At 38.1% G+C, this 20,915-nt stretch overlaps 1 protein-coding gene across 4 annotated transcripts in view; it reads left to right on the top strand.

Annotated features, from left to right (window-relative positions):
* Window positions 1–903: 903 nt before the first annotated feature.
* wdr27 (WD repeat domain 27) overlaps window positions 904–20,915 on the top strand; it is a 43,248-nt gene continuing 23,236 nt past the window's right edge. For 3 of the 4 annotated variants that reach the window (XR_004021105.1, XR_004021104.1, XM_030748284.1), the window contains exons 1-20: window positions 905–1,425; window positions 2,527–2,668; window positions 2,843–2,967; window positions 3,167–3,280; window positions 3,395–3,446; window positions 3,832–3,902; window positions 3,990–4,098; window positions 4,190–4,292; window positions 5,906–5,997; window positions 6,711–6,775; window positions 7,864–7,976; window positions 8,827–8,900; window positions 14,022–14,091; window positions 14,343–14,414; window positions 14,505–14,605; window positions 15,027–15,116; window positions 15,873–15,994; window positions 17,224–17,357; window positions 17,567–17,664; window positions 18,456–18,577. Coding sequence is in view for 2 of the 4 variants with exons in the window: in XM_030748284.1 (XP_030604144.1) it covers window positions 1,288–1,425; window positions 2,527–2,668; window positions 2,843–2,967; window positions 3,167–3,280; window positions 3,395–3,446; window positions 3,832–3,902; window positions 3,990–4,098; window positions 4,190–4,292; window positions 5,906–5,997; window positions 6,711–6,775; window positions 7,864–7,976; window positions 8,827–8,900; window positions 14,022–14,091; window positions 14,343–14,414; window positions 14,505–14,605; window positions 15,027–15,116; window positions 15,873–15,994; window positions 17,224–17,357; window positions 17,567–17,664; window positions 18,456–18,577 (2,007 nt within the window). In the remaining 2 variants the exon portion in view is untranslated. Of the gene's footprint in view, window positions 1,426–2,526; window positions 2,669–2,842; window positions 2,968–3,166; window positions 3,281–3,394; window positions 3,447–3,831; window positions 3,903–3,989; window positions 4,099–4,189; window positions 4,293–5,905; window positions 5,998–6,710; window positions 6,776–7,863; window positions 7,977–8,826; window positions 8,901–14,021; window positions 14,092–14,342; window positions 14,415–14,504; window positions 14,606–15,026; window positions 15,117–15,872; window positions 15,995–17,223; window positions 17,358–17,566; window positions 17,665–18,455; window positions 18,578–20,915 lie in introns of all 4 variants that reach the window. The other variant, XM_030748283.1, reaches the window with a different exon arrangement.

Genomic DNA, 20,915 nt, shown 5'->3' with positions numbered 1-20,915 from the left:
ATGGTTCCTACTTCAGGAGCCGGCTGTTCGTTTCTCCATGATGAACATACTTTTATTTGCACATTTCATACACAGGGCTGTAATGTGAAGTACAAAACAAGTATAAATTAAACGGCAATAAATAATAATATTTATTATAAAAAATAACAATAATAAGGTGTGGAACATTGTTCTTAATTTTTGACACTAAATAATAATTTCAAGGAAAAAAAAAAAGAAAAAAGGACACGCACATCCAAAATGAAGAAGAAGAAGGGCAATTTGTGGCCCGAAACGTCACTTCTTATTAAGATTTGTTTGGATTAAAAACGTGGTTTAGGAGCTTTTGCCGGTGTGCGGACCCCTTTTTTTGTCTTTACTAAATAATTATTTATCATTACCATGCACACTAGTCTTTTTTTTTTTTTTTGATTTCCCTGGGATCCGGACTGGCTCTTGACCCCCTTGTAATATATATATATATATATATATATATATATATATATATATATATATATATATATATATATATATATATATATATACGTGTGTGTGTGTGTGTGTGTGTGTGTGTGTGATGTGTGAGTGTGTGTGTGTGTGTGTGTGTAGTAATCACTGATCAGTACTGCCACCCAAGTTTAAGTACATCTATTATTTTATGTTTTATTATTACTCTAATCACACATTTATTTATCTTTATTTGTATATTATTTACACAAAAAAAGCTTTTCAAAGAACATTTGCTTGTTGCCACAAGACTGCATAAAAGTCATAACGATTACGACCGTATATAAAGTTGAAACCAACCAAAACAAACAAAAACTACTGCACACAGTTTATCGAGGACTGCCATCGTGCGGTCAGGTTGAGCAGTACACATATCATGTTTAATTAAAAAAGCTTCTCTCCGACCGTGATTCCAAATACTACTGGGGTTGGACGCACATTCTGCCATACATTCCTCATAAACTAGGCTAAATGTACAACTTTGCTCATAGAAATGTCGTGTGAAAACATTTGTGAAGTGTGACGGAACAAATCCAGGAGGAAGTGCATGTTTACTGAGATTAGTATTTCGACTTGTGAGTGAAGCGTCGCTGCATAGACGATCTGTCATGGCGGAATTTGGTGCGGTGTCATAGCAACGATCAACGTTTCCTAATACAACTAAACAGTAGACGACCTATAACGTTTAACTGTATAAGGATGCATAATAGTTAATAATGACTCCCCAGCTACTTTTACCAGGCGTTAATTAGCGTCGCATTCGCAACACAATCGGTATCGCAGTATCAGCTTGTGACAAAGATGCTCACTGAAAAGCTCAGTCTGACTTGTGACAGACTTCTGTCGCACCGGCAGCTCGCATGCTGTTACTCTTACTGTAGCATACCACAGCGCGGCAACGAAGTGCTTATTTACAGCACGAAGGACGGACAGCAGAAGGTTTGTTAGTTGTTAAGTGGTTTATGTCATTAAGTAGTAAGCAGCGATGTCTGCACCATGGTCTGCACTCTCTGGCTACAGCGAGGTTCAAGCTTAGTAAATATTTGAATATTTGGCCCAGACAAAAAAGCTAATTTAACTATATTCTCCTAGTTTAATCCATAGCAATATAGCTTATATTATTGTTAGTTTTATTTTATTTTTGTATTAATAATTTAAATTCATAACTTTCACTGTCATTCATAAGTTTTACAATAATTGTGTGCCCCATTTAGACACATTCCCGCATGCTGCTAGAGAGAGGGGTGGGTGGCTGCTATCGTGCTGCAGCAAAGTTTACGATAAATCTGCCAGTTTGAAATATTAGACTTACAAGATCATGGCAAACTAAACAAACAGTGCATCTGCATGCAGACAACTTTAGCCTCTGCTGTCACTGTGTAAAAACAAGCTACCAATGTACAGATTGCTTTTCTTCTTCTTAGATGAAGGACTTTATTTTCATTTTAGTGTAAAGATTTCAGCCAGCTTGCTTCATAGGTGAACTCTATTGGGGAAATCACTGTCACTGGCCCAAATATGCCAGCAGCTGGCCAATCATTTTACCCTGCTTACCTTTTTACTCACCCTGGGCCATCAGGCCTCCAATTATGTTGTTTCCCAGCATTTAGAAATGGTAAAATCAAGATTTTTTTTAATATACAAATATCCATCCATCCACCTTTTATATATTTAAAATGTCTGTCAATTACAATGCATTTAGTTGGAATCAAAATCATGCATGGCCTGGGTTTTACTCTGAAAATACTTTGAGCTCATCGAGCTGAAGGACAGATGAGCGTATGCCGTGACGAGGCGTCTGCCATCCATCTGCCCATGATTGTCAGACATTAGTGAAACTTGCACACACTGATCACCCATATGGCTCTTCATCCAAAATTGTGCTCAAGATCAAGGTCACATTTGTCGTTTTACAGGCAGTAACCTGCGAGTTGTGATGGATCGTGAGACAGATGATCTACTACATCATTGAGCTCCTGGTTTTAGACTCAGGCAGCATAAATGTATCGTGTGCTTTACTAAAGTATGTTTTTTTCACAGCCACTCCTGCTCACTGGACACCATGGTGACATCAGTGCTATGACTTTTGGAAAAAGAAGCAGGCCCATTATCCTCTGCTCTGCCTCTGCTGATTACATCATTGTCTGGGATATTGAATTGTGCCAGAAGAGAACACAGGAGGGTAAAATAAATAGTTCTGTGTTTGACCCTAAATTATTAATTTGCCATTGCAATGCTCTGTTTAGCAATATTATGCTGCAACTTAATCGCTCACTTCATATCATGTTGTATAGTGAGTACGATAATTTTCCTGAGTTAACTTTCAATACAAACAAGCACAGTTTTTTGTTTGCAGGTGAAGCTGCAGCTGGAATAGTTATCGGGACTTTGCTGGGGGAAGTTGTTCATCTTTCATTCTGTTTCTCTGATGAGCGAGTGGCTGCATGCATTGGAGCAACTGTACGTGTTCTCAGCTCAAAGGTACAGGATGATCGCGCTGCACATCTTCCTCTGTGTGAAACACCTGCGCTGCTAATGCAGACTACAAAACTTTACTCTGTTTTTTTTTTTTTTTCCTTTATGTTTACTGCAATACATCTCAGATGGAAGGACTGTAATGTTTGCGGCAGTGTAGAAGGCATCGGTACTCACCGCTTTTTCTTACTGTTTTCCACATCAGAGACAAGAAACGATCTGCACCTTGACAGGTCACGTGGGACCTGTAACATCAGCAGAGTTCTGTCCCTGGAATAATGATATTCTCGTCACCACATCAGAGGACCGCACCTTTAGGGTATTACTTTAAGTTTCACACTTTATATTTAGCAATGGTGACATGTAATGGTTTACAAAAACAAATTGGACACACTTTACTTGAGTTTTTAGTATTTTGCTTTTGTTTTGTCAGGTGTGGGACTTAAAAATGGAAGCTGTTTTCTTCCAGTCATTTGTGCTTTCAGGTATGATATGACTATTTTAAATCATGCTGCTGGAGCAAATGAATTTTCTTGTTTGCAGTAAGCTTGGGACTGGACTAACTTGGGGTGCCTTGGTAAGCACCCAGGTTAGGTTGCTGGTTAAGGATTGGTATTACTTTTTAGGGTTTTCTCCCTCCTGTGCACAGGGTTCCTGTGACAGAAAGCACTGGATTAGTATATATAGTAAATTATTTATGATTATTCGAATATAGGTTTAATTTGTCTAACATCTGAAGCACTGGTAAGGCTTAAATACAAGTGTGTAAACTAATAAAAATTTCCAAGTGGTATGTTTTATACAGCAACACTTTAAGAAGACCCAGGAGCTTGAAAATGATTGAAAATATCAAATTCCTCGATCTTTTAGCCTTTCCACTGCTCAGTGCGTTCTTCTTGGAAAAGGACAGGCACCTTATCACCGGTTCAACTGACGGACAGGTTGGTGACTGAGGCACGCAGCACTGAGAAGCTCAAAAGACTGAGACACTGAAATTCCACAAGCTGTAAGACAACTGTCTGTTTTAGGTGTGGTGTTTTTCTCTCAATGATGACCACAAGTGTCACTTAGTGACCAAAATGGACCTTCAGAAGATGGAAAAAAGACATCAAATGCACCAAGAGAGCCATGAAGCAGGTGATGCTACATAAAGCAGAAAGTTCTTTAAACTACCTGGAAAAAAATTCACTCAGTTACTTTGATGCTACTTTGGGACATTTTCTTCCAGGGTGTGATGACAAATTGTCTGCTGATAAAGTGGAGACTTCAAAACCTGTTCTGAAAATGGCTTTATGTAGCCCTCTTTCACATACTGATACTGACCAAAAGAAGTAAGTAAACACAGCTTAGCTGGAATAGTTGCAGGTGTAATCTGACATTTTTAATGTTGTCTTGACCCTTAGCACAACTTCCTTTAAACTGGCAGAACTGTATAAACTCATACAAGATGGATGGATTAGTACATATAGGGGTAGATGTAGTTTACTTCATTCATTGGTCACAAGAAATAAAACAATCCAAGATTTTCATTTACTCACTCCCTCCCACTCAGTGGAGCATATTGTTTGACTTTAGCACCAGAAGGGTCTATTTTTCTTCATTTTTGACAGGGAATCTTAATAAAGCATGAACTGATTACTGTCAGCTATAAGTATTCTCAGGGGCTCCATTTTGTTCATTATTCCACAAAATACAAATTGTATGTCCATCCAGGAAAATACTACAAAAAGACTTCAAACACATTTGACACATTAAAAAAAAAAAAATGGCTGCATATTTGAGCCATTAGCACAGTGTCACAAACTCCTGGAAAAAAGTCCTTAACGACATGCCACATCCTTGTGGACTAATTGCCGCACGTGTTCACACACTCGCGGGAAACGAGAAGGAAACTTCACACATCGCGGGAAACTGCTGTCTCCAAGCATAAAGTTCCAGACTGTTGAAATATTTGATGCTGTGACAGGAGGCAGGCGCTTCATAAGCTCCTAGACCTAACTGTTTTTGTATGATTCGTAATTGCTGTAAGGAAAGCACGTGATCTCAGCAGTAGCTTACTTCACACTACGCATAAATGGCCCATTTTTACTGTTATAGTAAAGTGGTTTTTAATGCATCGATTTCTTTGTTAAAGTACACGTTAGCATTAACACATTTAATTTTTCTGCAAACAAAAACGTATACCTCTGGGACAATTTGAACAGTGTAAAAGTCACATGTCAGTCAGACAGCTCACATTTGAAATGATTACTTTATTACAGCAATACTGTTTGGCACAGTAGAGTTTGGAATCTGGGCTTCCAGCTCATCAATCCCTGCAAATATGTTGCATATAAAATTGGGTACTGATAAATAAATATCTCCCTGGAGACTTCATGTGGATGTTGTGGTGGAGGTGTTGAAACAGGCAGCGATGCAGAGCAGCAGTTGTGAAAATTGGGCAGCTTAAATAGATCACTGAATTAGGAGTATGTTTGGTATATGACGTTAGGAAACTAAGCATGCTATATGTGTTTTATGCAGTGCAGCTCGATCTGCCAAACCGAACTAGCCCACAGGCTTTGCTCCATCAAGATTCCACATAGCAGCACATGCTCAGTGTGAAAATAATGATCCACAAAAATGTAAAACCTTCCTAACATAAATTCTCCACAAACTCAAAACCTCAGCACACAGCCCCGGAGCAGGAAGTGGATAAAAGAGCAGAGCTCCTTTCTTCTCTGTGGCATTACTTTCCATCTTGCTAAATGTATCTAGTTTAGACTACATGAAGCCAGAGGTAACTTGAATCAAAGCCTATAGTCTTACGGTGTACATGGCTTGCCACTTCATCACGTCAGTATGTTTATCTTTTATATCATTTGTCTGAGCCCAAATGAAAGTTTCTTATGCGGGAAATCCCTTAACATTGTTTTTCCATATGTTTCTGTGTGGGCCCCTGCAGTGACAACAGCTGGTTTTGTATTGGAAGCTCTGATGGTCTGTATGTGGTTGATCTGGCAACGTCTGAACTCGTAACAGCACTATATTTCAAAGGTAGGCTGCTGGGGGTAGGGTTTCTCCAACCTTTTTGTCTTTCTTTAAGAAACTCAGGAGTTGATATTAAACTCTGGGAGACTAACGGAACTGCTTGCAAGAGATAGTAAAGAATATCTCATTAAATCTTGGGTTGTCATCTCTCACTTAGTGTAAAAACCATAATTTACCCAGTTGTGCCAATGTACTGTAGTCATGTGCATTGCAGCTTTCTGCTCAAGTGTCAACAGTAGGAAGCCACTTGAGTACGGTAAGTGAAACTGTGGGTGCCTCTTTGCCTGAGTGGAGCTGTTGGCTGCCTTAGTATCTGACCATCTGAATATCAGATAGATGTATACTATTGTATGTCTTTAGACAGAACCTTAAACACAAGAATGTTAAACTCAATCAGTAACAGATAATTTCATTAGCATGCTCATCTCAAGTACTGTTTAAGCACAAGTGAATCGCAGAAAGACTAAATCCTGTTAATGTCTCAAAGTTGTCTAGTATACTTTTATGTAGGAATATTTTTATAGTCTCTTGGGTCAGCACAGCTAAGAGTTGACCTCCAATAAAACACATGGTTTCCCCTGAGTGATTCCAATGGTGAGACATTTACGCAACTATTTTGGTTTGCTTGCATGATAAAAAAAAAAGTAAGCTTTTGCTTGCTGCCATTCATTTTTTAAATGTATGTAATAACATGATAAATGTGATTTTCATTCTTGTAGATTACCCTCACCTGAGCATCACCATGGCTGGGTCATGGGCCATCTCTCCAAGGTGCAATAACTCTGTGAGTAATTCCATTAAAATTGCCTTTTCAGCTCAACTTCTGTAATTGCATTACAGAATAATTTTTTTAAATTGTGTGTCTGTGTCAACACGGTAAAGTGTAGTTCTAGTGAACCTTAGTGAAGTGGGAAGTTGTTTTGAAACTTTACATGTGAGTACTCAAGATCAAAATGAGGCTGGGTTCAAAGATGGGTGTGATCTGGAGGTAGGGGGCCAAGAGTCATTTTATAACATATTTGTGACTCCTTCTTTGTAGGAGGTATCTATGTATGGTGTATAAAAATATAGGATTCACTAGTCATGAGAGTGTGATGTATTTTTCACTTTGTGAGTCTGTTTGTCCGAGTGGCATAGTGGCAAAATGGCAGGGAACAAAAGAGTTACTTTAGCACTTTGGTTAGTCCTTTTATCTGTGTTTGCCTGCACACTGATTTTATCAACACAGTAGGGCCACAACTGTGCGAGACGCATTCACTGAGCTTTTACAGGTTCAAAGTAGAAATCAAAATAGTGTGCTGCAGGAATGATGTGTTTCTATAGGCAAGCCAGTGCAACATCACAGCAGTTCTGAGGAAAAAAAATAAAAAAAGTTTTCCATAGGCTTCTGGATAATTGTCAAATCGAATAAACTGTGGGAAATAAATGTTAATGACACTTACATGTATTCTCAGCAGGAGAAACTTCACAAATTAACGCAACTTTTATGACTATTGGAGTGCAAATGCACTCACCACCTGCCACTTTACGCCCCTGTCCAGCGTTCTGTTCTCATTTTTAATCCATTTGTCCGTTCCCATGAGGGGTATCTTATTTGGTATGTAAACATAGAATATTTTTGAAAATGGTTGTAACCATAGAGCTTGTTTGCATTGTGGGTAGTGGGATCCCTAAACAACACTGCCTTGTTCTTTACTCACAACTGCAACTATACCAGTCTGTACTAAATAACTGGGTCATTACAAGTTTTGACTGTCTTACTGTGCGCCTGTGGTTAAACTTTAACTCTGTAAAGCCTGGACCATTGCTCAACTATTGTTTGACTTTTTTTTTTTTTTTTTTTTTTATTAATTCAATTTATTTCCCACACAGATGGTGGTGTTAGTGAGCTCTTTGTTTACCCCGTGTGTGGTCATGTTGGAGGTGCATTTATGTGACCTAGGAAGGCTCCTGGCGTGTGGTGTTGGATTTTCAGTGTTTCCAAGGTAAACCTGCGGTTAACTGAAAATATTAGGCGGCGTTACAATATTTTGACCTTCTACAGTGACAAAACCTTTTTTTTACTGACTGTAGCATACTGATCAAAATAAAATGTAACCACGTTTCAGATGTTTATTTTATGTTACATATAGTAGTAAGTATTTCAGCTACTTGTTTTGTAAAAAAATAAAATAAAAAAAAGATGAAAAATTCTACGAATGACACATAAAATGTTTTGCAGCTATTGGAATGATGCCCAGAACTGCTCTAGCTAGTGCATTACTACACTTTATACATCTGAACTTTTCAATTCGCATACGTAAGCTTACCGTCACAATAAGATTACTTTTTAAGTGCCAACATTTTTTAATTGTCCCCTGGTGAAGAAGGAACATTCATTCAGCCATTACCCATACCTCCATAAATGATTACTTAGCAAAGCCCAGCAGCACCAATAAGGGCTAATTTCATCAACTTAATGTGTTTTTCTACTTTAACAAATTTGCTATTTATGAGCCAAAGCATAATCATGTTGGCTAGTCACAACTTGCATAAACAATGCCGTTACACACTTTTGTTAGTCTCAAAGACTGGTCATCTCAGCTCACCAGCAGTATTATATATGAGTGTGGCCTGTTTTTGAAATTGGCCTCCTGCCTCTAATGCCGTCTGACTCTGACATTTCCATATTAACTTCCTCTATTATAAACATTCATGCCATCTGGATTTTCATGAGTCAACAATATCATGGCACTGAAAATTAGAGGAGCTAATAATCCATAAGAGTGGAAAATGCTGTGCTCTTTCATTTCCAGTAACTCTTTCCCCCCCATTTCACCCCTCCCTTATTTTCAGTTCTCCTCCACTGCTCAGTTCTCCCCTGAATGCTGAGCTAAAGCGGAAGGAACCCAACCATCCTAAAAAGAAAGGTCAGTGTCCCTGAACACTCACCTCCTACTTCTGCTCATGCACATAAAGTAAAAAGAAAGATACTACTGTTTGATGACTTTGGGCTTTAAAACTTCTACCCTTTTTCTATTCTATTTGCATATTTTACATGCAATCCCAAGGGATTTATGTCTCCTCCCGGGATCATACCAGGGAGCTTTTGCTTGTTAGGTGAACATGTAAATCACTACGCTATGGCGCCAGTATGTTACTCATAAATTTTATTTTTAGGTTAATAAAAGTCTGCTTGGCAATTACAAAAGTTACTGAGAACATCTTCATTATCTGTAAGTGTACACAGTTGAAAGATTCCATCCCTGCATTTTGCTGGGGTTTTATATGGCTGTCCTGTTTTCATAAACAGGTACTCCAGTAGAGCAGTACATGTAGATTGATGGTTTCTCTTAAATTAACCCAGTTTTTTGAATAGCTGCTTCTTGCTGTAGTGGGTTCATAGGTAAAGTGAGCCCATTTGTGTTTCTCTGGTGGACCATTAGGATCACAGATAAAATCTATGAATAGGATCTGCCAGCTTGAAACTATTCTCATGGAGACTTACTAAATACTGAGTTTTACATACATACATCATACAGAGAGGTAGTGCTGAGAAAGCCAGCATTAGCTGTCTCCTCGCAGCTGGAGTGAAGGAATTTGCCAGTGCCAGACTGTGCAGGGGGTCTACTGAAGAGTCTAGAGGTGCCATGCGGCTGCACTGTCAGACCAGAAACCACAAACATTTGCACATTAACCCAGCATGGTGCTCTCCATGCAAGCGTGCATTTGTGAAGTTATCTACAGAATTGTATACAAATTACACCATAAACCTCCAAGAGTCTTGGAAATGGACGAGTTCTTCCATTGCATGTCTGACAGAACTCTGATGGAGCTCTTAAAAAAGAGCTGTGAGTGCAGAGTTGATATCTGTGTAAAATAATCATGAGCTGAACCTGGACTGTTGACTTTTTGAAATGATGATAATCAGCTGCTGTTACTTTTTGCATGATGTGTACCATTAACCCCTGAGTGCTGTTGCTTGAATGAAGTCGTTTTATGGTTACAATTTCTGGAGACTAGTAAAACGCCAGCACTGAATAACTTCAGTCATATCATTCAACATTAAAAAATACATCAATATGATTTGTTAACATTTCTCTGTCAGGCAGAATAGACAGTTTTTAAGAAAGAAATAAAGAAGCAAAGAAAGACAGATGACATGGAGCCCACTAGATGTCCCTTAGATATTTTCTCTTCATATGCCCACTTCAGGATGCACTGGAAACTGTTGGGCCTGGTATTTTCTCTAAGATAAATACTGATCTCACCAATGCAATGCTGCAGTGCTGTCATTCACCATCACACCATTCACAATTAAGAACCAGTCTCTAAGCTCTAAGCAAAAACTTTAACGTTGGCCATAATTTGAGAACGACATGACCTAGAATGTTCAAATTCACACCAGAGATACATCTACTAAAAATCTTGGGATGAGTTCGAATCTCGGTGACCTCGGTCGTCTTCCATTAAGTCTACTTTGGCTCAAACAGGGTTGAATGGTGCGATCTGACACTGATGTACCTTGACCTTGGCGTTCACCTCTAATCTCTTTGGAAGTTGTTCTGGGCTCTTTGGTTACAATTTGTATCATACTTCTGTTTAATTTGTCATCAGTTTTCCTCTTGTGGCCACATCCAGGCAGGATGGCTACAGTTCCAGTAAGATAATTCTGTTGAACCAGAATTCAAAAGCAATGTCTGATTTTCAATTTTCAGTCATTTTTTCATTTATTTTTACTTTTGTCAGTTTCAAGTTATTTCAGTGACCATTGTGGGTTTTTATTTCTTTAACAGAAGGGTACCAACAATTTTGTCCACGTCTGTACGCACAACAGATGACAGATTTATATCTCTAAAAATTACTGTTTATACTTTCCATGGCACAGCTAACTCTGAGTTTTGATTGAGAACAGGACTTAGTGGGCCAATTCTTATAAAACAAATCAAAAAGTAATGGTGGAGCTTCTATGCTCTGTGCCAGAGATGATCATATTAGGGTTATCATATAGAGCTAAGAATGAAACAACTGTCAGATACTAGGTGGACAGTGCAATAGGAAGCCTGAACCTTTGGATCATAGGGATTACTTACACATAGGCTGAGCTCAATATTTGAATCTTTGTAAATGTTTAATGTAAGCACCCACCAGTCTAACAGTATATGACACAAAATAAGGAAGCTGATAATAGGTCCCCTTCAAGTTTGATAATCCTAACAGTAACTCAGGACTTGAGGTCCTACAGGTGCACACCTGAGCACAGCAGATGAACACTTTTGTAACATTTTTGCCATTGTAGCTGTTGCATTAGAAACTAGACATCCTAATGTGATGAAGTAGATTAAAGGATCTGAATATTATGAAACATCTTTGAATGATTTTTGTCATTAGGGGAAATCTTACATAATGAGTGCTGTAAAACAAGCACACAGCAAACTGCTGTGATTTTACGCACACATGACTTTCCTTGGAAATTTGTCTGAAACTCTCACTTTGCTTCAAATAGCTGTCTAGTGTAAAGTCAGCGTAAATTATGGGATTTTTACTGCACCATAAAACTAAAGCGCCATTATACATCAGCAGGAGGTCAATAGGGCTATTAAGCAATGCCAAGTGATTGCGTCTCCATTTAATTAGATCTCTGGCCTAAAATGCTTAGTTTTCAACATGTAATCTGTTCTGGAGCAGCAAAAGCTACTTAGTACTCTGTCTCACAACACATTACAGAAATGAAGGATGGTTTTACATGTAAGCCACAAGTGTCACAGCACTTAAAAGGATTAATGCATTACCTAACATTTAAACACTACGTAACTAATTAAGAAATGAAAACTACTTGTTGTGTGTCTGTTGACAAGTCTTTCATTTTGACCTATAAAAAACAAGCTAATGCTATAAACACCATCACTGGATCAGACAAAAGCACCAGTCGATCTGTGCTTTTCAGGTTCTACTGTAGTTCGGCAGTGAGTTGTCATAAAATTTGTTGTAGCTCCAGGCTGCAAATGGTATCAGAATTTACATTGTGTAATGTCTTACTGTACACTCAGTTAAAGCATAGAAAAAATACATAAATAAAAGGAAGTCTGGAGTGCGTGTCATCCACCAAGGCCAACACGATTCTGATCCTTATCAAAGTTTAATTAGTTTTTCCCTTGCCTCTGCTCCACCTCTTTCAAGTTTCATGAAATGCAGGTAGTTGCTGAAAGCACCAGTGATATGCAGTACTATGCAAAGGTCTCAAGCCACCCATCATTTCTTTAATAGGTGCAGCAATGTATTGAAATATCTGCAAACATACAGTTGTGGTGAGAAGTTTATATACACTCTTGGGCATGAATGTCATGGAAATTTGGGGCTTTTAACAATTTCTTTGAACTGTTCTTTTTCCAAGTGGATGAAGATGGATGGATGGATGGATGGATGGATGGATGGATGGATGGATGGATGGATGGATGGATGGATGGATGGATGGATGGATGGATGGATGGATGGATGGATGGATTTCAGATACTGTTTATCTGCTGCAGGTGGTTTTTTAGGCCTGCAACTTCTGCTTCTTTTGTCCTCCATCTGTCCAGTTTTCTCACATTTTTAAGGACACACTACACACCATGCAGATACATGCAAGTTTTCAGTTAATAACTCTTTGGGAATCACCTTATTGGTGCAAAAATACTATTTTATGACCTGCAAACTGTGTTATCTTTGGCTTTTTTCATATATTCATCTAAAGAAATTGGAACAAATTATGTGTTTTTGTGTTAGGATGCTACAAACAAAGATATAACGCTACAATTTAAAATTGCTTCTTGCTCTTCTTGCTTCGTGTCTGAGGCTACATTTCACACAGGATCACCGAAATTGGACAATAGAAGATTGGAAAATTGTTGCCTGGTCTGATGAGTCCCAATTTCTGCTTCAGTAATCATATAGCAGATCCAGAATTTGGCATAAACAACAGGAAAACATGGATCCATACAGCATTGTATCAAATGGTCAGGCTGCTGGTGGTGTAATGGTGTGGGGGATATTTTGGCATGTATTTAAATGCCACAGTCAACCTATCTTCTGATGGCTGCATCCAGGAGGATAACACACCACATCTCAAAGCTCAGATCATAAAAATGTGTTCACTGTACTAAAATGCCCTCCACAGTCATCAGATCTCATTCCAACAGAGCACCTTTGGGATATGGTGGAACAGGGGATTCACATCATGGATGTGCACCTGAAAAATCTGCTGTAACTCTGTGATGCTCTTTTCCACAGTGTGTCTTTTGTCTGGTTTCTTTTCTCAGCCCTAACCGGTCGTGGCAGATGACTGCCCCTCCCTGAGTCTGGTTCTGCCGGAGGTTTCTTCCTGTTAAAAGGGAGTTTTTCCTTCCCACTGTCTTGCTCATAGGGGGCCGTTTTGACTTTTGGGTTTTCTGTGTAATTATTGTAGGGTTTTTACTTTACAATACAAAGCACCTTGAGGCGACTGTTTGTTGTGATTTGGCGCTGTATAAATAAAATTGAATTGAATCGATGCTGTGATGTCAATATGGACCAAAATCTCTGAGGAATGTTTCCAGCACCGTGTTGAATCTGTGCCATTAAAAATTAATGCAGTTCTGAAGGTAAAAGGGGTCCGACCCGGTATTAGCAAGGTGTACCTAATGTGGCCAGGGAGTGTGTATGTATATATGCCTGGCCCTGGAGACTATATGACCTTTTCTCACTTCAGCTTTGTTTGACAGGAGAATGGTTTTTGGAAGGCCTCACAAATTTTAATGGCTGTGGAAAAAGTGAGCTCATAGTGAACCATCACCATTTGTGGCTGATACACTTAATTCTTACAGCATGGAGTGGTCACCCAGAAATCTTGAATCCTCCTTTTAAAATATAAAACGACTTCAGTATACTGGTAGATATATTTTAATTTTAGCAATAATAAAGAGTCTTATCTCATCCTGTCATTGCATCATCTATGGATTTATGTTTTGGATATTGGCAGATTGTATTTTTGTTAGCTGGTGTTCTAATGACCATCTTATCTTTTAATAAAGGAGGTATAAAGGAGCAGCCTCTGGTTTTCAACTCAAAAGTGAAGTCATCCGGATATACTAGTGCCCCAAGGTATGTTAACACAAAAACTTTTGGCCAGATAAATAATCAAATTACTGTTTATTAGAGTGTCCTAAAAATGAGCAAAGAGCAAGTTTAAAGCAGATATTCAAATAACAGCAGGTGTGGAGCTTAAATAGTTCTTAATCTCAATTTTCTTTTTGCTAAAAAGAAAAAAAAAATGCAGTTGTGATCCGTGACACAGGAAAGGTTTTGTTTTGTTCTTTGTATTTTTTTTTTTATTTAGTTGATCTTTTTTTCAGGAGGATCATGTTTTCACCCAAAACAAATGCTCAAAAGAATTCTTCCTCTAGAAAAAAGGCCGACACAAATATGTGAGTAATCCATCCTACTTTCATTTAAAAATGCACTGTTAACAAAATGTGTTTTTCCATGTGAATGATGAACATACTTTTGCCATTTAGAGGTTCACTCCTTAAAGATTACCCAGCAGACAGTGCGGCACCAGCTGTTCCATGTACTGATGTAAGCCTCAACAAGCAAGTCTCATGCCTTCAGTATTCAGGTAGGTCACTAACAATAATTTTGTCTTTTTGTCAAACCATTATTTAAACTGTTTTAATACCAGGGGTTAAGGTTATTAATGAGTGAGTAAAGATAACGATCATGAGTGGACAGAGTGGGGAATGTATTAGAAACACCTGCCAATATAGAAGCTTTAGTGGATCTGATAACTGCCGACTGCATGCAGGATTGTCCATCCTGTGCTGTAAGGGTGAAGTAAGGTAGCAATTTATGAAATATGGCTAGCAGTATATTAAAAACAGTTTCACTGTTGCTGTTTTCCCAAGATGAATGTTCCTCTTTCAAACAAAACATTTCACAGTTGTGTTTTAAACTCTGCTTTCCAATTTTGGGCTGTAATAAATCAGCTGAGGACTGAAAAATCCTAATAAAACAATCCTGTGTTTCCTTGTCCCTCCCAGGTGATGGAAAACAAATCCTGTGTGGTCTTGGAGACAGCACGGTGTTACTGTACAAGTCCTGCCTTACTGGCGCTCCTGCTGTCTATATAGGTGTGTGGTGCAGACATGAGTATTCATAACTTTGCTTGATGTTTGTCCACATTCATTTGCTTTTTTCAGCAGATGACCTATTTTATTTTTTTGCTTAATGTTTAACATATCACTTTGTTAATTCAAATTATGCTAACATTTTAGAGTTAACACCTCACCCCTCTACAAGAGACAAGAAGGATGTTGATAAGAATAAGTCTGCTTTCGGTTTGGATAATCTATCTTATTTGGGCTATTCTGAATAACTTTGACCTACTCTGAAGTGGATGCATGGCTCAAGTTGAGAGTTATAAAGAAAATTCCAGTTCACTCACTGAGCTGTCGCTGTCAAAACTAAACACAGGCTCCTCTTTTACAAGAATAGTGTGGTTTGCTTATATTCCAGTGCAATAATTGTTGATAGGGAGCACATTCTTTTTTGAGACCTTGTAGGTTTGAAGTAATCATATGTCACCATTATACACAGTGTGAAAGATTAAAGACGAGTGCTCCTCGGCAATAAAATTAACAGTGACAGGCAAAGAAAGGAGACCCGTGCATGTCAAGCATCACTTTGCACTTGATGGCTGAAGTGCAGCTGGAACAGAGTCTCCACAAGGGGGTAGCAGAGATAAAAGGACAGAAGCTGAGGTGACACGTAGGTCACCAAAAGCCTATTCTCCTCTGTCTTCCTGGCTCCCTGAATGGTTCCATAAAAGTAGATGTTGTAGCCACACTCTGCATTACCAGGTTTCAAACGTGTCTTCTTTTATCTAGGGCATGACAAGCCAATAAGCAGTCTGAGCTGGAGCCTTAGCAGACAGTGGTGGCTGAGTGCGTCAGAAGACCTGTCACTAAGAATCTGGACCCACTGTAGCTCAGAGCCTGCCATTATCATGGTAAATCCTCCATGCAGTTACATACACTTTTTTTTCTTCTTCTTCTTCTACTTTTTTAATATATATGTTACTTTCACTCTCTCTCTGTCACCTTAATCTCCCATCACAACTACATGGCCTACTTTAAGCCTTCATGAAACTTCCCTCACTCATTCTAAGTCCAAGTACTAACCATAAAAACCAGTGTAATGAAGACCAGCCAGAGTGACCTCATATTGCAAAAATGTCCTCTCTCTGAAGGTCTGAAAATTCAAATGGATTTAGAAGTTCAATAAAATGACTACAGATACCTGCTGCACACATTTTTCTTGTGTTCTCAAAGATAAATATGATTGCTGGAAGGATTTTTGTCCCTACAGCGCTCCTTCTGTCATTCACATATTGAGTAGTGTATCCAAAACCTTTTGCTTCATGTTTTCCTTTGTTGTTCCTGACAGAATTTTGTCTCAGATGTGATTTCTGTGATAGAGTTTTAAGAAATCTGTCCCACATTGTGGCTGCATTGTTTTGTTAATGCAAGTAAAAGATGCCTAAAAAGAAATTCAGTCATAGCACACCTTTCTAATAGAGGAATTTCTATCAGAAGAGCAAACTGCATATTTATACAGAACTTGCTTAATTCACTGTGCCCATTGTTAATAAGAAACCTAATAGAATTTTAAAACAAAAAGGTCAACAAGAAAAGCCAAATTAATGCAACTAATAATGTGTTTCTTGGCACAATGATAGCACCTTTGCTATCAAAGCCTTAACTGAACTCAGAGCATCCAAAGCTGTGATCATATGCAGACCCTCCTTACCTCACTGGGTATCATATTTAATGGGACAGTCAGCTGCTTTGTCATGCCAAGTAAAAACAAGGGTCTGTCCTCAAGCTCCAAGGTCTCCCCATAGCTGATGCTTATCATCCCTGCTTTGTTTCACTCAGTGAGACAGCTTGGCTGGGTCTACAGCCTTTGACTGCTTGGTATTCTTGTGAAACAGCTTGGCAACAGATACAAGTCGTTTCAGGGACAAGGGCTATGTCTGGGTGAGCCAGAATCACAAATAGCTTCTCAGAGATGTAAGAAAAAGTTTGTTAACCATTCCAAATTATGAGGATGTGGTCTGGTATTCAAGTAAGATTTAAGCAAAAACTGAAATAATATACATTTTTTTTTTTTAAATCTCACAACTGTTTCAATAATTAAGAAAAATAATGTAATAAGACTGAGTTTTGTCTCTGCTAGGGTGACAAAATGTTCTCCAAACCTATTAGAGGTGCTCAGTTTTATTATCTCGACAAGTTTCTACTTCTGGCATCTGGGCCCTGTCTGTACCTGTACTTGTATAACCTGGACAACACACGTGATGACATTAAAAGGTAATTGCAAGCAATTACATGTGTAAACAGACACACAAGCATGTGAACCTTATAATGATGCATAAACTGTTGGTTATGTATATATTTTCTTCATTAGTCTTCAGTTGAATTGTTGTGTGAAAAATGCATGGCTTTTTTGTCATGAGGATGTGCACACATGGATGCAATGTGAGCAAACTGGCATATATTAAGTTGTTTTGTCTCCTTAGATATCATCAACGGAGTGTCAACAAATTGGCGGGATGCTTTACAACATCACCAGCAACAGACATCACTGCTTTGTCTGCAATCAATGATTTTTTCTCATGTATCCTTTTTCTTGTTCTTATACAGCAGAGGTGTTTCAGCAACAAAATGTGTAAATTATTCTCCATTGATTTTACATGGAATGAAACAAAATGCTATGCAATTTAATGTTTAATGCAGTGAATTAAACAGTGAATTAAATCTTTAATTTACTGGAAACATTTAATTTTTACTGACCTTGAACCCTGACTATGGAGACCCTACAGTGAGATAAACATGCATTATGTTCAACCTTTGAACTCCAGTGTCTCATAACTGAGGTGCAAAACAGCTACATTAAAATGATGATCAAAGAGTAAAGCTCTGGGGTGTAACAAGGTTACATCATTATTCCAGAGTGCATTGCTCACATAAAGCAATGTCAGCCTTCATAGGTCAAAGTATGTATGAAACATTTAGGATTTTTAAAAATATTAAAAGAATGCATGAGTTTTTAACACTGTGCTTTAGTTGGAGTGTCCATTTATAGCATAAAAGGCCCATGAGGTCAAATATCCTGGGTTCCTTTTAATTTCTGTCTATTTATATATAATGGCATGGAATGATTGAAGGTGACTACAGGAAGTCAACCTTATGTATCCAGCTATGAACTAAATTCATCACATGACCCCAAAAAAGCTTACCAAGCTTGTGAAGAATAATTTTCCATCAAAAATCATAGATATTTTATTTCAATTCAATTCAGTTTTATTTATAATGCACCAAATCACCTCACAACAGTCACCTCAAGGTGCTTTATCCCAGCTGGTCCTCTGAAATTAATGTTAAAACATTTCTTAACAGCTATTTCAGACATTGTTTTGGTGTGTGGGTCAGATCGATCCATTCAAGTATTTGACATGAACAAAGGCATAGTTGCCTCGGAGCTGCCTGATGCCCACAGCAGAGCCATCCACTGCATCACACAAAACAAGGTAAGACAATTTGAATGTTCATGTTTCCAAAATTACCAATCTTAAGTATATATTTGTTTTGTGTAATAGTAATTGCATTCAATGACATCTTTGTCTAATACTGTTATATATTGTTAACCACTTATTATCCACCAGGTCACCAGTGAACCATTTAGGGGTAGGGTTAAAGTTAGGTTGCATTTTATCCATGTGCTAAGCAACCATAGTTTCAGAAACTGGAAGATGTTGCTTTTTAAAGCTTATTACATGTGTTTGGATTTCTCTGAAAAGATTTTCCTTCGAGTATGCAGTATAGATGTGAACCCAGCTTTATAACATCCAGTTAGTCATTACAGCCTATATAAAGTGACTTACAGTATGAAAGATCTGTTTGATAACTCACAGATGGTTTCTGGTTCAAACCCGACAGCCCACTAGAGCCTTTATGTGTGGCGTTTGCATGTTGTCTCTGTGAATGCATGGGTCCTGTCCAGGTATTCCAACTTCCTCCCACAGTCCAAAGCCATGCATGTTAGTGTCTGTTTCCTTGTGCTGGACTGGCACCCTGCTAACAATATGATAATATATGCTAATAATATGCAGCCTCTTTCTCATGCCTAATTGGTTATATCTACTTGACCATTATTGACAGAAATGGAGAAAGTGGGGATTCCCCATATCTAGCAACTGTCCTTAAACAGCTTGCAGCAGCTAAATAGTGAGAAAATGGGCAATTCCAAATGTTTAGGTAAAGAGCCAGTGTGTTTATAGTAACATCAGTTCTAGGCTGCAGCCTTATTGATCAGCCTGTGATGCCAACTCCTGATTGGCTGAGCAATGTCTATCATGTTGGTCAGGGATGACTCACGGCCATAAATATTAAAGCCATACCTACTGCTCAGCAATATTGCTAAAATGGAAACACCGAGGTTGCCTTATGATTATAATGACGGTATACATAATCCATCAATATCAACAGACTATGTATTATGGGTTCATTATGTAGTCATATTCCTGTACACACATGAGTATACTATGATGTGACTACCTTGTAAGTATGTATTATATCTGATTTATTGTTATAGATTATATAAATACAAAGACACTATATAGTATACACCCTTGTATAAGAATGCAGAATGTAATTGTTTTCTAATTTGTTTACCATGGAAATATTTTGTCTTTTCTGCAATGCAGTTACCAAAAGTATTTGTAGAAATGTGAAAGATAATCACAGAATGTCTTACAGCATGCTTAAAATTGTTTTCATTGAATGAGTTTTGTTAATATTGAAAACATATTTTTGCTGGAATATGTATCATATCTTTACTTATCCAGGGATGACTAAAAGTATTTGGATAAAAGTTTAAGGCAAGGCCTCCAAATTAGGGCAAAATAGTTTTGCACAAGGTAATAAGTTGTCTGCTGAAGGGTTTTCTATTATGTTGTATTATGCGGTAATGTTATCCTGACTTCTGAATTTATTTTATATTTTCATTAATCACAGGAGGCTATCCCCATTGGGCTTGGGTCTTGTTTTTTTAAACCGTAAACCATAAGAATTACGCTTGTGCTTATGCTTATTGTTTTAATGATAGTTCTCTTTAAAATAAATGTAAATACCAAAAATAAAAATGTGTTTTTTCCCTTTAAAGGCATGTATGTAAGTTGTCAAAATCTTCTTCACATGGCTCTCCTCGTTTATAGTCTGACTAAACCTTGCCTTAACCTCCAATCTTTGATAGAGGCAGAGACATCTCCTCAGTCCGTACGCAGACTGGATGACGTTTAGATCTACCCCACAAAGCAAAGAATTTGCTTGACTTGGAACCAATTACTGGTGTGAACCTCATCTTCCATTTTACCCTTGAAGGGGCTACTATTTGGCAGATGGAGTAGTCTTGCATAAGGCATCTCTGTGGGTTTTGCAAGTTACATAAGACACGGATTGTCTTTGAGGGAATAAAAGTGTTAGTTTGTGGTGTGAATGAAAAAGGTCATGGTTAAAAACAAAAATCATGGTTATACAAAGATTTCCGTGACAGACAGACAGGACATGCCATCACCAGTATCATTCATCTTGAATGTTAGTCTCTAGCGCAAGAGGATTAAGGCTGCCATAGGGGATGGCAGGAGGAGATTACATGCTGGATGATGGCCTTGGAGTAAAGCTGTTCCATGATGCAGTCTGGGTTTATGTGGCCTTACTTCCACATCCCTGTCTTGAACCAATCTGGACTCAATTTGTTGGTGTCTAATAAGTAGACAGCTTGGGCCTGAGTCCACATCTATTATAGTGCTATGAAGAATGTTGCATCACCCGAAATTAAACTATAAAATTCATTTGTTCAAGTCTCTG

This window comes from Archocentrus centrarchus, chromosome 15 (assembly GCF_007364275.1).
Source record: "Archocentrus centrarchus isolate MPI-CPG fArcCen1 chromosome 15, fArcCen1, whole genome shotgun sequence".
In the NCBI taxonomy this organism is placed as follows: domain Eukaryota; kingdom Metazoa; phylum Chordata; class Actinopteri; order Cichliformes; family Cichlidae; genus Archocentrus; species Archocentrus centrarchus.
The sequence above is the reverse complement of the archived record's forward strand: the minus strand, read 5'-3'. Positions and strand labels throughout refer to the sequence as shown.